The sequence below is a fragment of the Physeter macrocephalus genome, chromosome 18 (assembly GCF_002837175.3).
Source record: "Physeter macrocephalus isolate SW-GA chromosome 18, ASM283717v5, whole genome shotgun sequence".
In the NCBI taxonomy this organism is placed as follows: Eukaryota; Metazoa; Chordata; class Mammalia; order Artiodactyla; family Physeteridae; genus Physeter; species Physeter macrocephalus.
Window position 1 is genome coordinate 25,544,265 of NC_041231.1, and position 15,438 is coordinate 25,559,702.

General features: G+C 42.9%; 1 protein-coding gene across 1 annotated transcript in view; it reads right to left on the reverse strand.

Moving 5' to 3' along the window:
- Positions 1-382: 382 nt before the first annotated feature.
- ARL6IP5 (ARF like GTPase 6 interacting protein 5) overlaps positions 383-15,438 on the reverse strand; it is a 24,740-nt gene continuing 9,684 nt past the window's right edge. The window contains exons 2-3 of the mRNA XM_007105919.4: positions 3,943-4,160; positions 383-1,978 (exon numbers count right to left, since the gene is read on the reverse strand). Of these exons, the coding sequence (XP_007105981.1) occupies positions 1,806-1,978; positions 3,943-4,160 (391 nt within the window). The 3' untranslated portion in view covers positions 383-1,805. The remainder of the gene's footprint in view (positions 1,979-3,942; positions 4,161-15,438) is intronic.

A 15,438-nucleotide genomic window follows, 5' to 3' on the forward strand; every position in this document is an offset into this window, starting at 1 on the left:
AAAGTGAAATAATTTATAGCATTTCCATGCTAGAGTTTTCTATTATATTCTGACCACCAACCATTAGTAATTGTAATGAGTATATGTTTTTCATTCACGTCGTCAGTTTCTCCAAATTTACTGCATTTAGTCTACAGATTTCACCATGTAGAAAATGGGTCTAAAATATGTATAAAAGCCCATGCCAGGTTTAAAAAAGGATTCCATTAGTATTCGGTTTTATTCTGGCTGGAAATTAATAAAGTATTATTAACAGTATTTGAAACACAAGCTGTTTTTTGCTGCAGAGAGAATATTTGCATGTTTATAGGGCTGTCACTGAGTTTCTCAGACATTTAACACAGATGTACAGTAAATAAAGTCTCACCACCCCCCCAAAAAAAATCTTTGATAAATTTTATTCATATTTGGCTATGGGTACAAATTCTAGGCCATGTATGTGAAGTCATGGTGATATCGCTTTGCTAGAGAGAAAGGCTGCAGGTTGGCTAAGAAATTAAAATGCAAGAAAAAAGCAGGAGCGGCATATGCATTGCTTCTTATTCTAGGACCTACAGGGTCTCTTCAATAAGTACTGCTCCAAACGTCTTCCTAATCCCATGCTAGGGAAAGCTAAATATTTTCTGTTCATCTATGAAATCACTCAATTGGCAAGGAAAACATGTTGTATCATCTATTTCTAAATACATGGGAAGTGAAAGGAAGAAAGTAATAGAAAATATAAACTCATGCTATCTTAATTCTAATGTCTAGCTATAAAAACATATAATTGTACCAAGCGCTATCTAATATTTTTATGAACCGCAGAAGCTGATGATCACTCCCATTTTTGAAAGTCTTTTTGCTTGGTTATCTAAAGATGCTTTTCAGATTTCAAAAGATCAGCTGTTATTGTCCTCTTTCTGCCCCTAAGGAGTTAGTAAAATGCACGTTCATTTCCTTCTTTCTGAATGTTCCAGTTAAAAACGAAACAGTGAAGAAAAAAGGGAAACATTATCTTCGACACCTTTTTGTCATTATAACAACAAAAACTGTGCAATAGAAACTCAAGTTTTATTCTGATTTTTTTGTTTGTTTTTTAACAAGACTGTCGAGAATAATACAGGTTACAGAGCTGTAACCTCCTTAAAGAAGATACTGAGTTTGCAACAAATGTCTTCTAGTGAGAGCATATTACTAGCACTTCAAAAATTTACAAAAGGTTGACAAAATATTCTCCTAAACAGCTAGCTTTATATTGATAAACAAAATAGAAACAACTGGTTTATCCACTGCACATCAAACAGGAGGCAAAGTGATCGAGATCATCTTTGATTTTAAAGAATAATAAAAACTACTTTATAGCCACATATTATAATCCTAAGGAAGGAATATTTTTGAAGGATGCTGAGGGATTAAAACAGGCTAATGCATGATATCATCTCCTTTAGTAGTCTTTTCATTTACTCATATTGCCTTGATCCTTTACAATTACTTTTTTCCTACAAGATAACCATATTGTTGCAGTACAATCCATAATTCTTTTCTTTTATTCCCCTTAAGAAATAAGTGCAACCCATTTCCTATCAGCTTTCATAAACACACTTGAAACTTCAGACGTAATAGGAGGGTGGTTTCTTTCAGTCTGAGGCCTTTTCTCTGTAACAGCAGAGATGAGAACAGGGTGGCCTCTCCGTGCGTGCTGCCATGGATAGCTGGATGGTTTGTGCACCTCGTATTTCAAAAACACAAACGGAAAGTAGGTCTGGACAAGGACAAACTGCAACTCGATTTCTGCTGCAACCCTATCAGCGGGTCAGCTCTATTTACTCCTTCACTTTACTGATATAGTCAGTGAACTTGCTGATATTTTCTTCCTGCTGTTCTAGGGCATCCAGGACAATGCCCATGGGCGTCCTCTTCAGACCGATTCCCTCCATTTTATTCTCCAGTTTGTTCTTGAGGTTCCGGAGTCTCAGCGATGCGTGGATAAACATCACTACAGGGAAGTGAAACGTGGTTAGCATCAAAGCAACGGTTCTCTGTTTCCCTTCACACTGGTAGCAAAAACTTTCTCTGTTAGCTACAGTCCAGTCTGGTTCTCTCATTGATCCAAGTCCCCACATGGATCCTTGGACTTTATATAAAGTATTCTTTGTGTGTGCAGGAAAATGTTGTGCTCAGCAGGAAGGACCATAATCTGGCTGCCACTCTCCTCCCTTCACACGTTGGTATCATTACCTTTCAGATGCTACTTAAATGCCCTGAAATTCAAAGTGAATCCATGCGATTCCAACTTCACTAAAAAGCAACTGAACACTAAGCTTTCCAGAAGAGAGCTCATGCTCAGTTCAGGGAATACCTGTATTTTGTCCCTGCAGGAGGCATGCAGGTGAAGTCCTCTTAGAAAATGTCTCCTATGGGGCAGTTTTCCATAGTGTTGGATATAGATGTCTAGATAAAAAGCTAAGGGTTTTATGGGCCTTATGTAACCTGGTGTTCCCCAGATTTGCCTGAATATTAAGAATTACCTGAGTTTGTTTATAAAGGTTCTCTGGCCTCTCTCCTGGACCTTCTGAACCAGAATCTTAAAGGGATGGTCCTGGGAGTCTGTATTTTAAACAGACACACTGGGTGATCTGCACCAGCAGTTTTCAAACTTCTGTGTACATACAAATCACCCGGAGAGACGGTTAAGTAGGCAAATTCCCAGTCTTCATCACCTAAAATTCAGACTGTTAAGACTGAGGTAGGATGCCAGAATGTAACATTTCAGCAATCATTGTGGATGCTTCTGACGTAGGCGATTTTGGACCTTCATTTTGAGACACACTGATGTGTGTTCTCTCTGGAGGCTCCTAATCTAGAGTGGCCATTAGAAACATTTGAGAAGCTTTCTAAAAATACAGGTTCTTTGGGCACCACTGTGGACCCGGAGAATCAAAATCTCCAGGGGATGTAGCTGGCAAATTTATATTTTTAAAAATCATCCTGGATGATTCTCAAAACCATCAAAGTTTGGGAATCACTGATATTGTCTAATTTCCTTCTGTTATAGATGAGTGAACTACAGCCCATAGAGGATACCTGGTCCAGATCACATGGCTGGTTTCCAGCAGGTCTAGGAATAGAAACCTGGACCCTTGACTCTTGACTTCTGATACATTTCATTACCCTGGCTTGTGTTTTACAAGCTGTGCATTTAAACAATCACTGAAATACTAAGCCTGTAGCACATAAAGAGAACCTGAAGAGTATTTCAAAAAGTCTGAATTTTCTGATTCAATTATTTTATCCAATAAGGTATGAGATTCACATATAAATATTCTGGGCTTAATCTCACAAACCCTAAACAAGCAACTGATTTTATTTAATGGTATAGCGGCACACGTGAAATGCTATTAAAATTTAAAGGGATATTCCTGTCACTTAATACACTATAATTTTAATCAGATTTCTATTGATGAGACTGGAATTTTATCTGTTCTCTATTTCAGGCTTCAAGTGCTTGGGAATCTCGGTAAACAATGCATATAGACTTTAGAAAATGTCTATTTCTCTTCACCAGAATTGGAGTACTTGGTATCTATATTCTGGGCCAACTTACAAAACTTTCAACACTAATTATGATCTTCTGAGTAAGTAGAGAGTAAACATTCGTTTCTCTGTCACCACAGGATGCCTGGCCCTGAACGACTGAGAACAGACTCTGATATCAGACAAATCTGGATTCCAGTGCAGGCTATACCACTTTCCTGCTGTATGACTTGCGATCCGTATTCGTTTTCTTTACTGTATCTGTGCAAGTAATGGACTATTAGGCCTTGATCTGCTGTTTCAGAAAATTCTGACAATCTTGTAGACCTGCCAACACACCTCAGAAACAGGTTAGGTTATTCCCACTGAACGATCGCGCCTACATTTCTTCATGATAGAAGGAAAGGAAGACCCAGGTTCACTTACACAGCAAAGGAAAAGTGATGCCAAACACGAAGACCATGACTCCCCCAAACATGGATATGAGGAAGTAGCTGGCTAGCATGACCACCATGACAAACGTTGTGGGGTACTGCTTCTTCATCCGGCGGAGGATTTCTTTATTGTGGGCTGCCCACACAAAGCCCGTGAACACCAGCACCACCACGATGCCTCCGAGAATCATGTTGAAGGGGCTCAGGAACCTGGGATATGAAAAAAGAGGGAGCCCAGGTCAGGAGGAAGGAGATGAGGAAGGGGGAGGAAGAGTAACAACAAAGTACTTCCTCAAGCCTTCTATATACGTTGTCTCATTTAATCATATCTTGATGAGGTAGATGCTATCAATTTACTTCTCAAAGGAAGAAACTTAGGCACAGAGGTTAGAAAATGGTGGAGCAAAGATTCACACCGAGGCAGTGTGACTTCCGCCAAATAGCCCGTCTCAATGGAGGCCCAGCATTTTAAAAGACTAGAGCCCCTCTTTTGGATGGGCTGTCTTTAGCTTTTCTACATCCTGGGCTCTAGTACACGTTGATTGTATTTTCTGAGCTCCAAGGGCTTATTTAAATCCTCCTAGAAGCTGCCATGCTAGATGCATACAGAGTACAGGTCACACGGTGGGCTCCATGAGCCCGATCCAGTCTGTAGTCACACCTGTGTTTGGACTGTGCAATAATTTTTAAAACTTTTACTTGAATCCCAATGTGTTTTGTTTTGTTTTTTTTTAAATCCATAAATCTTGGGCTTTCTTGCTCCTCCTGGAAACAAGAAGATCTCACAAAACTGGGCCCAGTTTCCCACGTCAGCCACTGGCTGGAGTGCCTTCTCATTTAGATAGAATAAATGCTCTCCATTTAGCCTCAGCCCTCCCCCGCCCCCCCAATATCTATGGCATCTCTGACACAGAGGCCCCCAGTGAGCTGCCATTAATATTGTTTTTCTAACAGCTGCCCTGCACTGCTCTCTTACATAAGCTGCCTGGCCCATGGAGGCATTTGGGTTTATGACTCCTGGCATAGAGAGGCCATTATAATTCTTTAAATCGCCCAGAATATCATTAGGAGATGGGTTATCAACTGAGATTTCCAAGCATAGAACCTCCAGTTTCATTGTTACACGAAGCAAAGGTTACTCTACTGTTGATAATGGGGGAAACACATTATAAAGAGGAAATTTAGATCAAGTATTTCATAAGTGAGAAGGACTGGGCATTGTAGCCCCACTCAGCCCAACCCTCCCACCCCACTGTGTGTACAAAATCCTCAACAAGACATTTGTGGTCGGCAAGTATGATGAATTACTAACTTTTTACCCTTCTAAGGGGCTAATGAGCATTTTGCTTGGGAAGGACAAGGAGGGTCAGTGTGGTATCATCATGCTCTGAATATTAACATCACTGATTTGGAAGACAGGATAATGAAAGGTGATGCCCAGAGCTTACTTTCTCTGAAAGGGCACAGATGAAGGAGTCATATTCATATTGGGATGCATATTTAGGACAATTAAGATTCTTTTTAAAAAAATCCCTTTAAATTTTAGCTCTGATTCTGCCTCCTGAAACACAAAAGCTATTTTAAATAGTTTCAAATAGGAGTGAAAGTATTGCATATCTTAATGGGTGAAATCAGGGACATAAGTTATGTCAAACTCCTTTGAAAAATAAAAAATTTCTACCAAAATGCATGGAGTTCAACAGTGGTAAAAGTAGTAGCACGTAATTTAAAATTAACCCCTGCAATAATAAGTTGCTTATTTCATTCAGAACTCTTGCAAATACTTATACCCTTCAAGGCAAAAATCTCCTCTTTAGAATAGTCTAAGGAAGTGAATAAAAATGCAAAGACTGAATTGTGACAGTATTCACACAAGTGGTATTTATGATTTATAACCTTTAGAAACAACCTATGTGGCCAGCAATTTACTAAATGGTGGCATATACAACTGTTTTCAAAAAGTCGAAGTAGGGCTTCCCTGGTGGCGCAGTGGTTGAGAGTCCGCCTGCCGATGCAGGGGACACGGGTTCGTGCCCCGGTCTGGGAAGATCCCACATGCCGCGGAGCGGCTGGGCCCGTGAGCCATGGCCACTGAGCCTGCGCGTCCGGAGCCTGTGCTCTGCAACGGGAGAGGCCACAACAGTGAGAGGCCCGCGTACCGCAAAAAAAAAAAAAAAGTCGAAGTATACTTAATAATGCGGGAAGACAATAATATATTGATTGGGTAAAAGCCACAATTCTCTCTGGTAGGTGGATTTAGCACCTATGTTATATAACTCAGAAGTAGAAATTTTTCCAATTGGTAAATTATTTTGTAATCAGAAAGAAAATGAACATATAAAAAATGAAATATAAAGATGGAAAAGGGGACCTCCCTGGTGGTCCAGTGGTTAAGAATCCGTCTTGCAATGCAGGGGACACGGGTTCGAGCCCTGGTCAGGGAACTAAGATCCCACATGCGGTGGGGCAACTAAGCCCGTGTACCGCAACTACTGAGCCCGTGTACCTCAACAAGAGAGGCTGCACGCTGCAAGCTACAGAGCCCACGCGCTCTGGAGCCTGCCCGCCACAACTAGAGAGAAGCCCGCACGCTGCAACGAAAAGATCCTGTGTGCCGCAGCTAAGACCCGACACAGCTAATAAAAATAAATTTAAAAAAATATATATAAAATAAAAAATAAAACCTGATCTTTAAAAAAAGGAAAAAAGAAAAACGACCATGGGATGGTTAATTTAAAAAAAAAAAAAAAGATATAAAAATAACTGCTCCTCAGCCCCACAACGCCGGCTTGGGACAGGCCAACTCAACAGTCCAATCTTACCTTGCTTCATCTCTCCGATAACATTAATGCAATTTCAATTCATACGCACAGCCAAGCTCTTCCTTCTCCCATCCAAACCTTGGTTTCCTGCCCATTCTCGAGATCCTCTTGTAACCAATCCACCCGCCCCCCACCCACAAGCTTTCCCACCATCCAGCACACATACTAGTCTATCTGTCCTCCTCCCTCAGTTTTTTATTATTTAGGTCTCTTGGTCTCTTTGTTCTTTTTTCTTTTGTTTTTCACAGTTTTATCTGGCTTATACCCTGTCTCCAGCTTTGACCCTGGAATTGGTTTGGGAAAGACAAAAATTTCCTTATAGGTCTGGGGAAGGGAAGACTTGGACAGGGCCAAAACAAAATCCTCTTTAGCAAGTGGTAGGGAGACTGGGTCGAGAGGCTCAGAAACTCTCACAGATTAATAAATTTCATTTCTAGCACCAAAAAGATTCTGAGAGAAATGATACCAAAAGACTCCAGTAGTTAGTTATACTGGGTAATAGGATCATGGGTAATATATTCCCATTTGCTTATTTCTATTTTCATATTTTTTCAATAGCCATGTATTACTTGAAAATAAAAAAAAATTGATATTTAAAAATAAAAGAAATGGGGATAGGTGCCTGAAAGAGACAAACCCTTTTACATAGCCTTGATGTTGACAAAATCAACATTAACTCAAAGAAGCAGAGCAGAGGGTTCAAGTTTAGGAAACTCCTTTGTATAAGCTGCAAATAGGAGATGGCTGGTTGGTGGCAAAATGTCAAAGGTCTCCGGCTCAGTTCTTCCTAGAATATCTGTTAAAATAATAATGCACGAGGTGTAGCAAATAATAAAATGCATGCCAAGCTGTTTCTATTTTTCTCGGGACAAGTGAGGTAGATACCTAGGCTGAATGTCCAAATAAAGCCCAGGACAAAGAACAATGAAAAATCCAGGCCTGACTCAAGCAATTCCAGATTTGCTTTTCACCTGTTCCTGTTGCTATGTTCAAGGGAAAAGAACAGAGTCCTACAGAAGTGGTTTTAGCTTACCACATGCCCAGCCATGATCTGTAATTAAACCAAAGTTCCAAGCTGGAAAAAATGAACGACGTTACTTGGAGCAGAAATGATTTTCTTCCTTACTCTGCTTAAGGGAAATTCCATTCTAAGAAAGGGTAAAATGCACACTCTTCCCACTGTCCTGGCACCTCCCTCTACTTGGAGAAAAATAAAACAGACCACCCTCCAGAGATTAATTTCATTTTCCAGTGAGTGCAGGAGTTTGGGAACCAGGTCTCGACTGAGATGAGTAAAGCTGTTTTACTCAACAGTTGGGTTCTTAGTGACGTCAGTCACAATGAAGCCCAAGGACCTTTAGGACAAACCTTCCATAAATGTGCTGCCCCAGCTTTCATGTGGACAATTGACATTGGGCTCGATGGGTGCCATTTCATTTTTTGGTAGTCTGTGAATGAGGGAGAGGGAGGAAGGGAGGAAGGAGGATAGAGGGAAGCAAAGGAGAGAGGGAGAGAAAAGAGACAGAGCAAGATCATGATTTTCTATCTGTTGAAAATAGGACCTAGTTTTACAAATCAAAAACAATATGTTTTTCTATTGTGTTAAAAATATATACCTACATACATATGTACCCTATCCAATTAAAAAGTTGATAGATAAATGTAATAGTTAAAAATTCTGGTGGAATCACTGACAGTTGTATAAAGGTTTAGAATCCCATCACAGAATCCTGTAGCAGACTCATCAAAGAGTCCCATTAAACAGATGCATAAACTGAGGCCCAGGGCAGTGAAGAAACATAGTCAAAGGGATCCAGGGGGAGAAAAACAGTGCCAGTTGATGTAATTGTGACAGCAATTCATAATATAATCCATTCTGTGTTGTTAACCAGCTCCAGAGATTTCTCCCCTCAACCATTTTAGAACCCTATCCTTCCAGTTGGGGTAAGCAACTAAGGATCATTCCGGGAAATCCCTCAGCATTCTCATTTCTCTCTGCAGGAAGGCTGTGGACACAGGTCCTAAACTTGCCAACATGACTCAGCTAGCTATGGCTACAGTTTCAGCACAAGTTGCTAAAAAATAAAATAAAATCTTGGCCAACCGCAGAATTTTAGAGCTAGGATGGATCTTGAAAACACACCTCATTCTACAATGAAGCAGGGTAAGGAATAGATAAGTTAATAAATTTGTCCCAAGGCCACCAATTGCAGTGCTGGTGATAAAAGTTTACCCAAACAGAGATCTTCAGATCGACTCAAGTGCACATTTGGTAACGCCTGCCATGCTGTGTGATGCCAACAAGAGCCAAAGAGGAGCTGAAATATCTTCTGAGCAGCAGAAGCAGCTTTGCACTGGCTTCCAATTTTCTAACCCAGAAAAGCTATTTTGGCAGTTTGGCTCCTGAGGAAGCCTGACTCACCAAGAAAGGGGGGAACAGTTTACTCACAGTGCACTTCTCTAAATTGGTGATGCTTTTCTGAGGTTCCCAAACAACCAGAGGGGTCACTGCCAGTATGAATCCACCCATCCATTTTCTCGCTTCTCATCACTCTTAGGATAAAAACAGGTTTCTTTCCACATTCTACAAGGCCCCTCAGGGTCTGGCCCCTGCCTGCCTCTGCAGCCAGGGTATGTAGTTTGTACCTGGGACAGTGGGGCTGAGCTGAGGGCGTAAATGGGGCTGGAAATTCAGGTCACACTTCCCCCGCCAAGCCTGCAATTTGGCTTAAGCTGCATCTCCCAGGACGAAGGGACAATTTTAATCATCAGTATGAGGGATGGCTAAGGGGTACAGCATCTCTGCCTGTCAGCTTTCTCATACCTCCGCCTCCTGATTCTGCACGCCATCTGCTGGCATTCCTATCTGTCTCTAGAACTTACCCTGCCCCTGGCCATCACAGGCCGGAGCACAAGCCGTTCTTTCTGCCTGATTCACTCCTCTCTTCTTCGAATCTCAGCTTAATCAGCTTTTTCTCAGTCTCTCTGACCACGTCCTGGCACCGTCGGCCTCTTCTTCATAGCTCTGAACCCAGTGGCAGTTTGATATTTATTTGAATGAATATTGGATGAATGTCTCTGTCTCCCACTAGAGACTAAGCGCTATGAGGGCAGGGACCGTGACATTTTCTCCCCAGCACTTGGCACAGTGGCTGGCACAGAGCAGGAGTTCAGTAAATATTTGTTGAAAGAAAGAAAAAGGGGAAGTAAGAATCTAGCACATTTTCATGTCATTTAAAGTAGGCTCAGCAAATTTCTATGGCCACGAATTGAGTGACAAGAGATTTATCTTGGACAAATCGCGATTATTCTCACCGTACACTAAGTATTACTGTAGAAATGGTCCCCGTCTTTGTACCTTCACAGAGTTGTGATGAAAGGAACAAAACAAAAACCGAAAGTAAGAAAAACTCCTATGCAAACATAGGAGATAATCAGATGGAATCACAGGGCCCTTGGGCTCGCTGGAAGGAGGAATCTTTGTAAGTTCTGTCACTAGTGCTGGCTGGGGGCCAGGAGGGAGAGTGGGTGGGGCAGAGAGAGATTCATCCCCCTGCAGACCTGTCTATATAGGCCCTCTTGCTCTTGGATTCCTCAGGTAATCCCAGCCTCTTCTGTGGTTATTTTGGTTTCCCAACACGGCTTCCTTCCTGGCAAGAACTATCTCTGACTCTAAAGGATAAATGTAAATGTACAAATCAGTTTTGAGTAAACGTGATCAGTGTCTCCTGGGCCTAATGATCACAGGCAGTTAAGGTGGGGCAGGAATCAGACTCTTTGGTCACAGAAAGGTTAAAGTAACCTAACCTTGAGATTTTCCTAACCAACTGAATCAGCTCAGCTCATAGTATTTATTGCGTACCCGCTGTGTACGGAATACTTATCACACGGTGTGTATTGGTCCCATCAAACTAAACACATCCAAATGATCCACTGTCTTGGCAGCAGGTGGCATGTAAAAAGTATCCATTCTAAGACATATGAACCTCCGTGTTTTCTTTTGTATTTATCAAGCTCATTGCTGGTTTTATTTTTAATAAACAACAGCTTGGACCTGGGTTAGAAGCCATGAGTCTCGCCCCTCCCCTAGCCATGGAGCTTCAAATAGTCACTATGCAAGAGACTAATTAGACTGCAACAGATCCTTTTTAGACTTTTTTTATGGCAAATTTCTAAAGGTAGAGAGAATGGTATAATGAACCCTCATGTACACCGATCACTGCCTTCAACAATTAGGAACCCACAGTTAATCTCACAATAATGCTTTAGAACTCAAGTGGAAAGATATTTGTTTACAAACTGTTCTTTCTGAATGCTTTTAGTGGAGTTGATTAAATGGTTGTCACATGGCAAGTTCTTACAGCACTGTGGAGAGAGGACAGGGGTTTGGACAAATGCTAATGAGCCTGGTGACACATAAACTCCCTTCCTAAAGCAGTTCTTGTCTATTTACCTCCCACTAACCCCAATTTCTGCATTCCTTTTTGTTTCCTGCAGACGAGGACTTCACTGATGGGATACAAAGCAGATTAGTAGAAGCAGGAGCCAAAGCCCCGGTTTTCCGCTTCAGATGGGCTTTCTGTCTTCCAGGTGTCTCCATTTCGCGAATGCTCCCTGGGAGAAAAGGCCAAGAAATCCTATCTATTTATGGTAAATGCTTGCAGACGGAGATGCAGCCTACAGGTTTTTTCTTAAGATCATGGGCACGGAAGTGTTTCCTGAAACAAGAAGCCCAGCTCATGACAAGAGCCAGGGGAGGATGTTATAAGTAATCTGAAGCTGAGTGATTCATTTGTCCAAAAGGAAAATAAAAAATCTCCAATGGTGCTGATCAATTTGGTATAGGGCCAGTTCATCTTTTAGAATTGCATTTCCTGTACAGAGCTCTCTGCCCCTAGTAAGTTGATTGAGAGCTCTTGCCCGCTTCGAAAGGGGTAAAAAAGAACCCCCAAATCTGCCTATTTACTTGCACATTTACCCAGAATCATTGTAAATCCTTATATAGGGAAAGGGGATAGAAACTACCACCCCCAGGAAATATTTTTAAAAATAAAGTGTGTATGGGGAGATGTTGAGAAGAACAAGGTTATACACATAGTGTCAGAAGATGATTTAACAAAAGAGTTCTTACTTGAGGAAGAATTTTGAGATTAAAATTTCACTGAGTGTTGATAGACCTCTTAAAGTTTTGTACTCAGAAGAAACACATGACCTGCCCCAGAACGACATGTGCCAGCATGCCATGTGCAGTGCCTCAAGTGCAAATAAAAGTGTGTGGAAGGGCAGGAAGAGATTAATTCTGGGAGGATTTGGGATGGCTGGGTGGACTTGTACTCCTGCTGGTATCCTCAGAGCATCAACAGTATCTGGCAAGTAGCAGGCGCTCAGTAAATATTTGTCCAACTGAGTAGAAGGCATCTGCGCCGCAGCTGAGGATGGTTCCATTTAATAATCCTTTCCCCGTCCATATACTCAATGCCTCTCCCATTTCTGACGCCGGAGAGTTTTCCGATTTGGCATCACAATGTATAGGGGAGATTAGGTAAGTCAGGTTGAAAATGATGTGTGTTTATATATGTGTATGTTTCTGTGCACTTGTATAAAAATTAATTCTTACGTGTTCAGCATCCTCTTGGTGCCTCTATAAACATGGTGAAGGCAGGAACCACAGCTGTCTCATTCTCCACTGTATCTCCCAGCACGGTGCCTGAGAAATTGGTAAGTGCCTCATATTCTTTGTGGAGTGAACAAATGAAACAACACAAATAGAGTAATACTGTAGAATTGGCTGATGAATCTCAGAAACATTTCCACTAGGTTTCAGCATGTTTATGCAATTGATTTCATCTGCAAAGGTTTTAATACATTCCCATCCATCCGAGGGCTCTCTGATTCTTTTCCTCCTCTACCAGCTAGAAACTTGGTTTTTCTTCCTTTTTGCAGTAAAAGGGGCAAACAGTCTGACCATCTCTTAAAACCACATGCTGATGGCTATCAGCCTAGAACATATTATGGGACCACACTCATTTTTTTAAAAAATTATTTTTATGTTTTGGCTGTGTCAGGTCTTAGTTGTTGCATGCAGCATCTTTCCTTGCGGCATGTGGGGTCAGTAGTTGTGGCACGTGGGCTTAGTTGCCCCGTGGCATGTGGGATCTTAGTCTCCCGACCAGGGGTCAAACCGGCATCCCCCGCATTGCAAGATGGATTCTTAACCACTGGACCACCAGGGAAGTCCCGGGACCACACTCATTTTGAAAAGATTACAGTAATACTCTTTTCAGATAGAAGAAACTCCTTACCATCTCAAGCGACTAAAAGCAAAAAGTGGTTAACTCTAGTTTCCACCCAGTGGTAACACCTCCATGGGCCACATGGAAATGAAGTATCAATGCTTTAGCTGAGGAGAGACCTTCAAGACGGGGGAGGAGTAAGACGTGGAGATCACCTTCCTCCCCACAAATACATGAGAAACACATCTACATGTGGAACAACTCCTACAGAACACCCACTGAACGCTGGCAGAAGACCTCAGACCTCCCAAAAGGCAAGAAACTCCCCACGTACCTGGGTAGGGCAAAAGAAAAAAGAAAAAACAGAGACGAAAGAATAGGGATGGGACCTGTGCCTCTGGGAGGGAGCTGTGAAGGAGGAAAGGTTTCAACACACACTAGGAAGCCCCTTCACTGGCAGAGACGGGGGGTGGCGGAGGGGGAAGCTTCGGAGCCGTGGAGGAGAGCGCAGCAACAGGGGTGCAGAGGGCAAAGCAGAGAGATTCTCACACAGAGTATGGGGGCCGACCAGCACTCGCCAGCCCGAGAGGCTTGTCTGCTCACCCGCCGGGGCGGGCGGGGGCTGGGAGCTGAGGCTCCGGCTCCGGGATTGGACTGGGGTTGGCTGCGTGAACACAGCCTGAAGGGGCTAGTGCACCACAGCTAGCCGGGAGGGAGTCCGGGAAAAAGTCTGGACCTGCCTAAGAGGCAAGAGACCATTGTTATGGGGTGCGCAAGGAGAGGGGATTCAGAGCTTCGCTTATAGGAGCTCCAGAGACGGGCGCGAGCCATGGCCATCAGCATGGACGCCAGAGACGGGCATGAGATGCTAAGGCTGCTGCTGCCGCCACCAAGAAGCCTGTGTGCGAGCACAGGTCACTCCCTACACCTCCCCTGCCGGGAGCCTGTGCAGCCCGCCACTGACAGGGTCTCGTGATCCAGGGACAACTTCCACAGGAGAACACACGGTGCACCTCAGGCTGGTGCAACGTCATGCTGGCCTATGCTGCCGCAGGCTCGCCCCGCATCCGTACCTCTCCCTCCCCCCACCCTTCCCCGGCCTGAGTGAGCCAGAGCCCCCGAATCAGCTGCTCCTTTAACCCCGCCCTGTCTGGGCGGGAACAGATGCCCTCAGGCGACCTACACGCAGAGGCAGGGCCAGATCCAAAGCTGAACGCCAGGAGCTGAGGGAACAAAGAAGGGAAAGGGAAATCTCTCCCAGCAGCCTCAGGAGCAGCGGATTAAAGCTCCACAATCAACTGGATGTACGTTGCATCTCTGGAATACCTGAACAGACAACGTATCATCCCAAAAGTGAGGCGGTGGACTTTGGGAGCAACTGTAGACTTGGGGCTAGCTTTCTGCATCTAATTTGTTTCTGGTTTTATGTTTATCTTAGTTTAGTATTTAGAGTTTATTATCCCTGGTAGATTTGTTTATTGATTTGGTTGCTCTCTTCCTTTTTTTTTAATATTTATAGATATTTGTTTTTTTTCCTTTTTCTCTTTTTGTGAATGTGTATATGTATGCTTCTTTGTGTGATTTTTGTCGGTATAGCTTTGTTTTTACCATTTGTCCTAGGGTTCTGTCTGTCCGTTTTTGTTTCTGTTTTTTGTATAATTTTTAGTGCTTGTTATCATTGGTGGATTTGTTTTTTGGTTTGGTTGCTCTCTTATTTCTTTTTTTTTCTTTTTTTAATTACTTTTTAATTTTTTAAAATTTTTAATAATTTTTTTATTTTAATAACTTTATTTTGTTTTTTTTCTTCTTTCTTTTTTTCTCCCTTTTCTTCTGAGCCATGGGGCTGACAGGGTCTTTGTGCTCCGGCCGGGTGTCAGGCCTGTGCCTCTGAGGTGGGAGAGCCGAGTTCGGGACACTGGTCCACCAGAGACCTCCCGGCTCCACATAATATCAAACAGTGAAAGCTCTCCCAGAGATCTCCATCTCAACACTAAGACCCAGCTCCACTCACCGACTAGCAAGCTACAGTGCTGGACACCCTATGCCAAACAACTAGCAAGACAGGAACACAACTCCACCCATTAGCAGAGAGGCTGCTAAAATCATAATAGGGCCACAGACACCCAAAAACACACCACTGGACGCGGTCCTGCCCACCAGAAAGACAAGATCCAGCCTCATCCACCAGAACACAGGCACCAGTGCCCTCCACCAGGAAGCCTACACAACTCCCTGAACCAACATTACCCAGTGGAGGCAGACACCAAAAACAACAGGAACTACGAACATGCAGCCTGTGAAAAGGAGACCCCAAGCACAGTAAGTTAAGCCAAATGAGAAGACAGAGAAACACACAGCAGATGAAGGAGCAAGGTAAAAAACCACCAGACCAAATAAATGAAGAGGAAATAGGCAGTCTACCTGAAAAAGAAT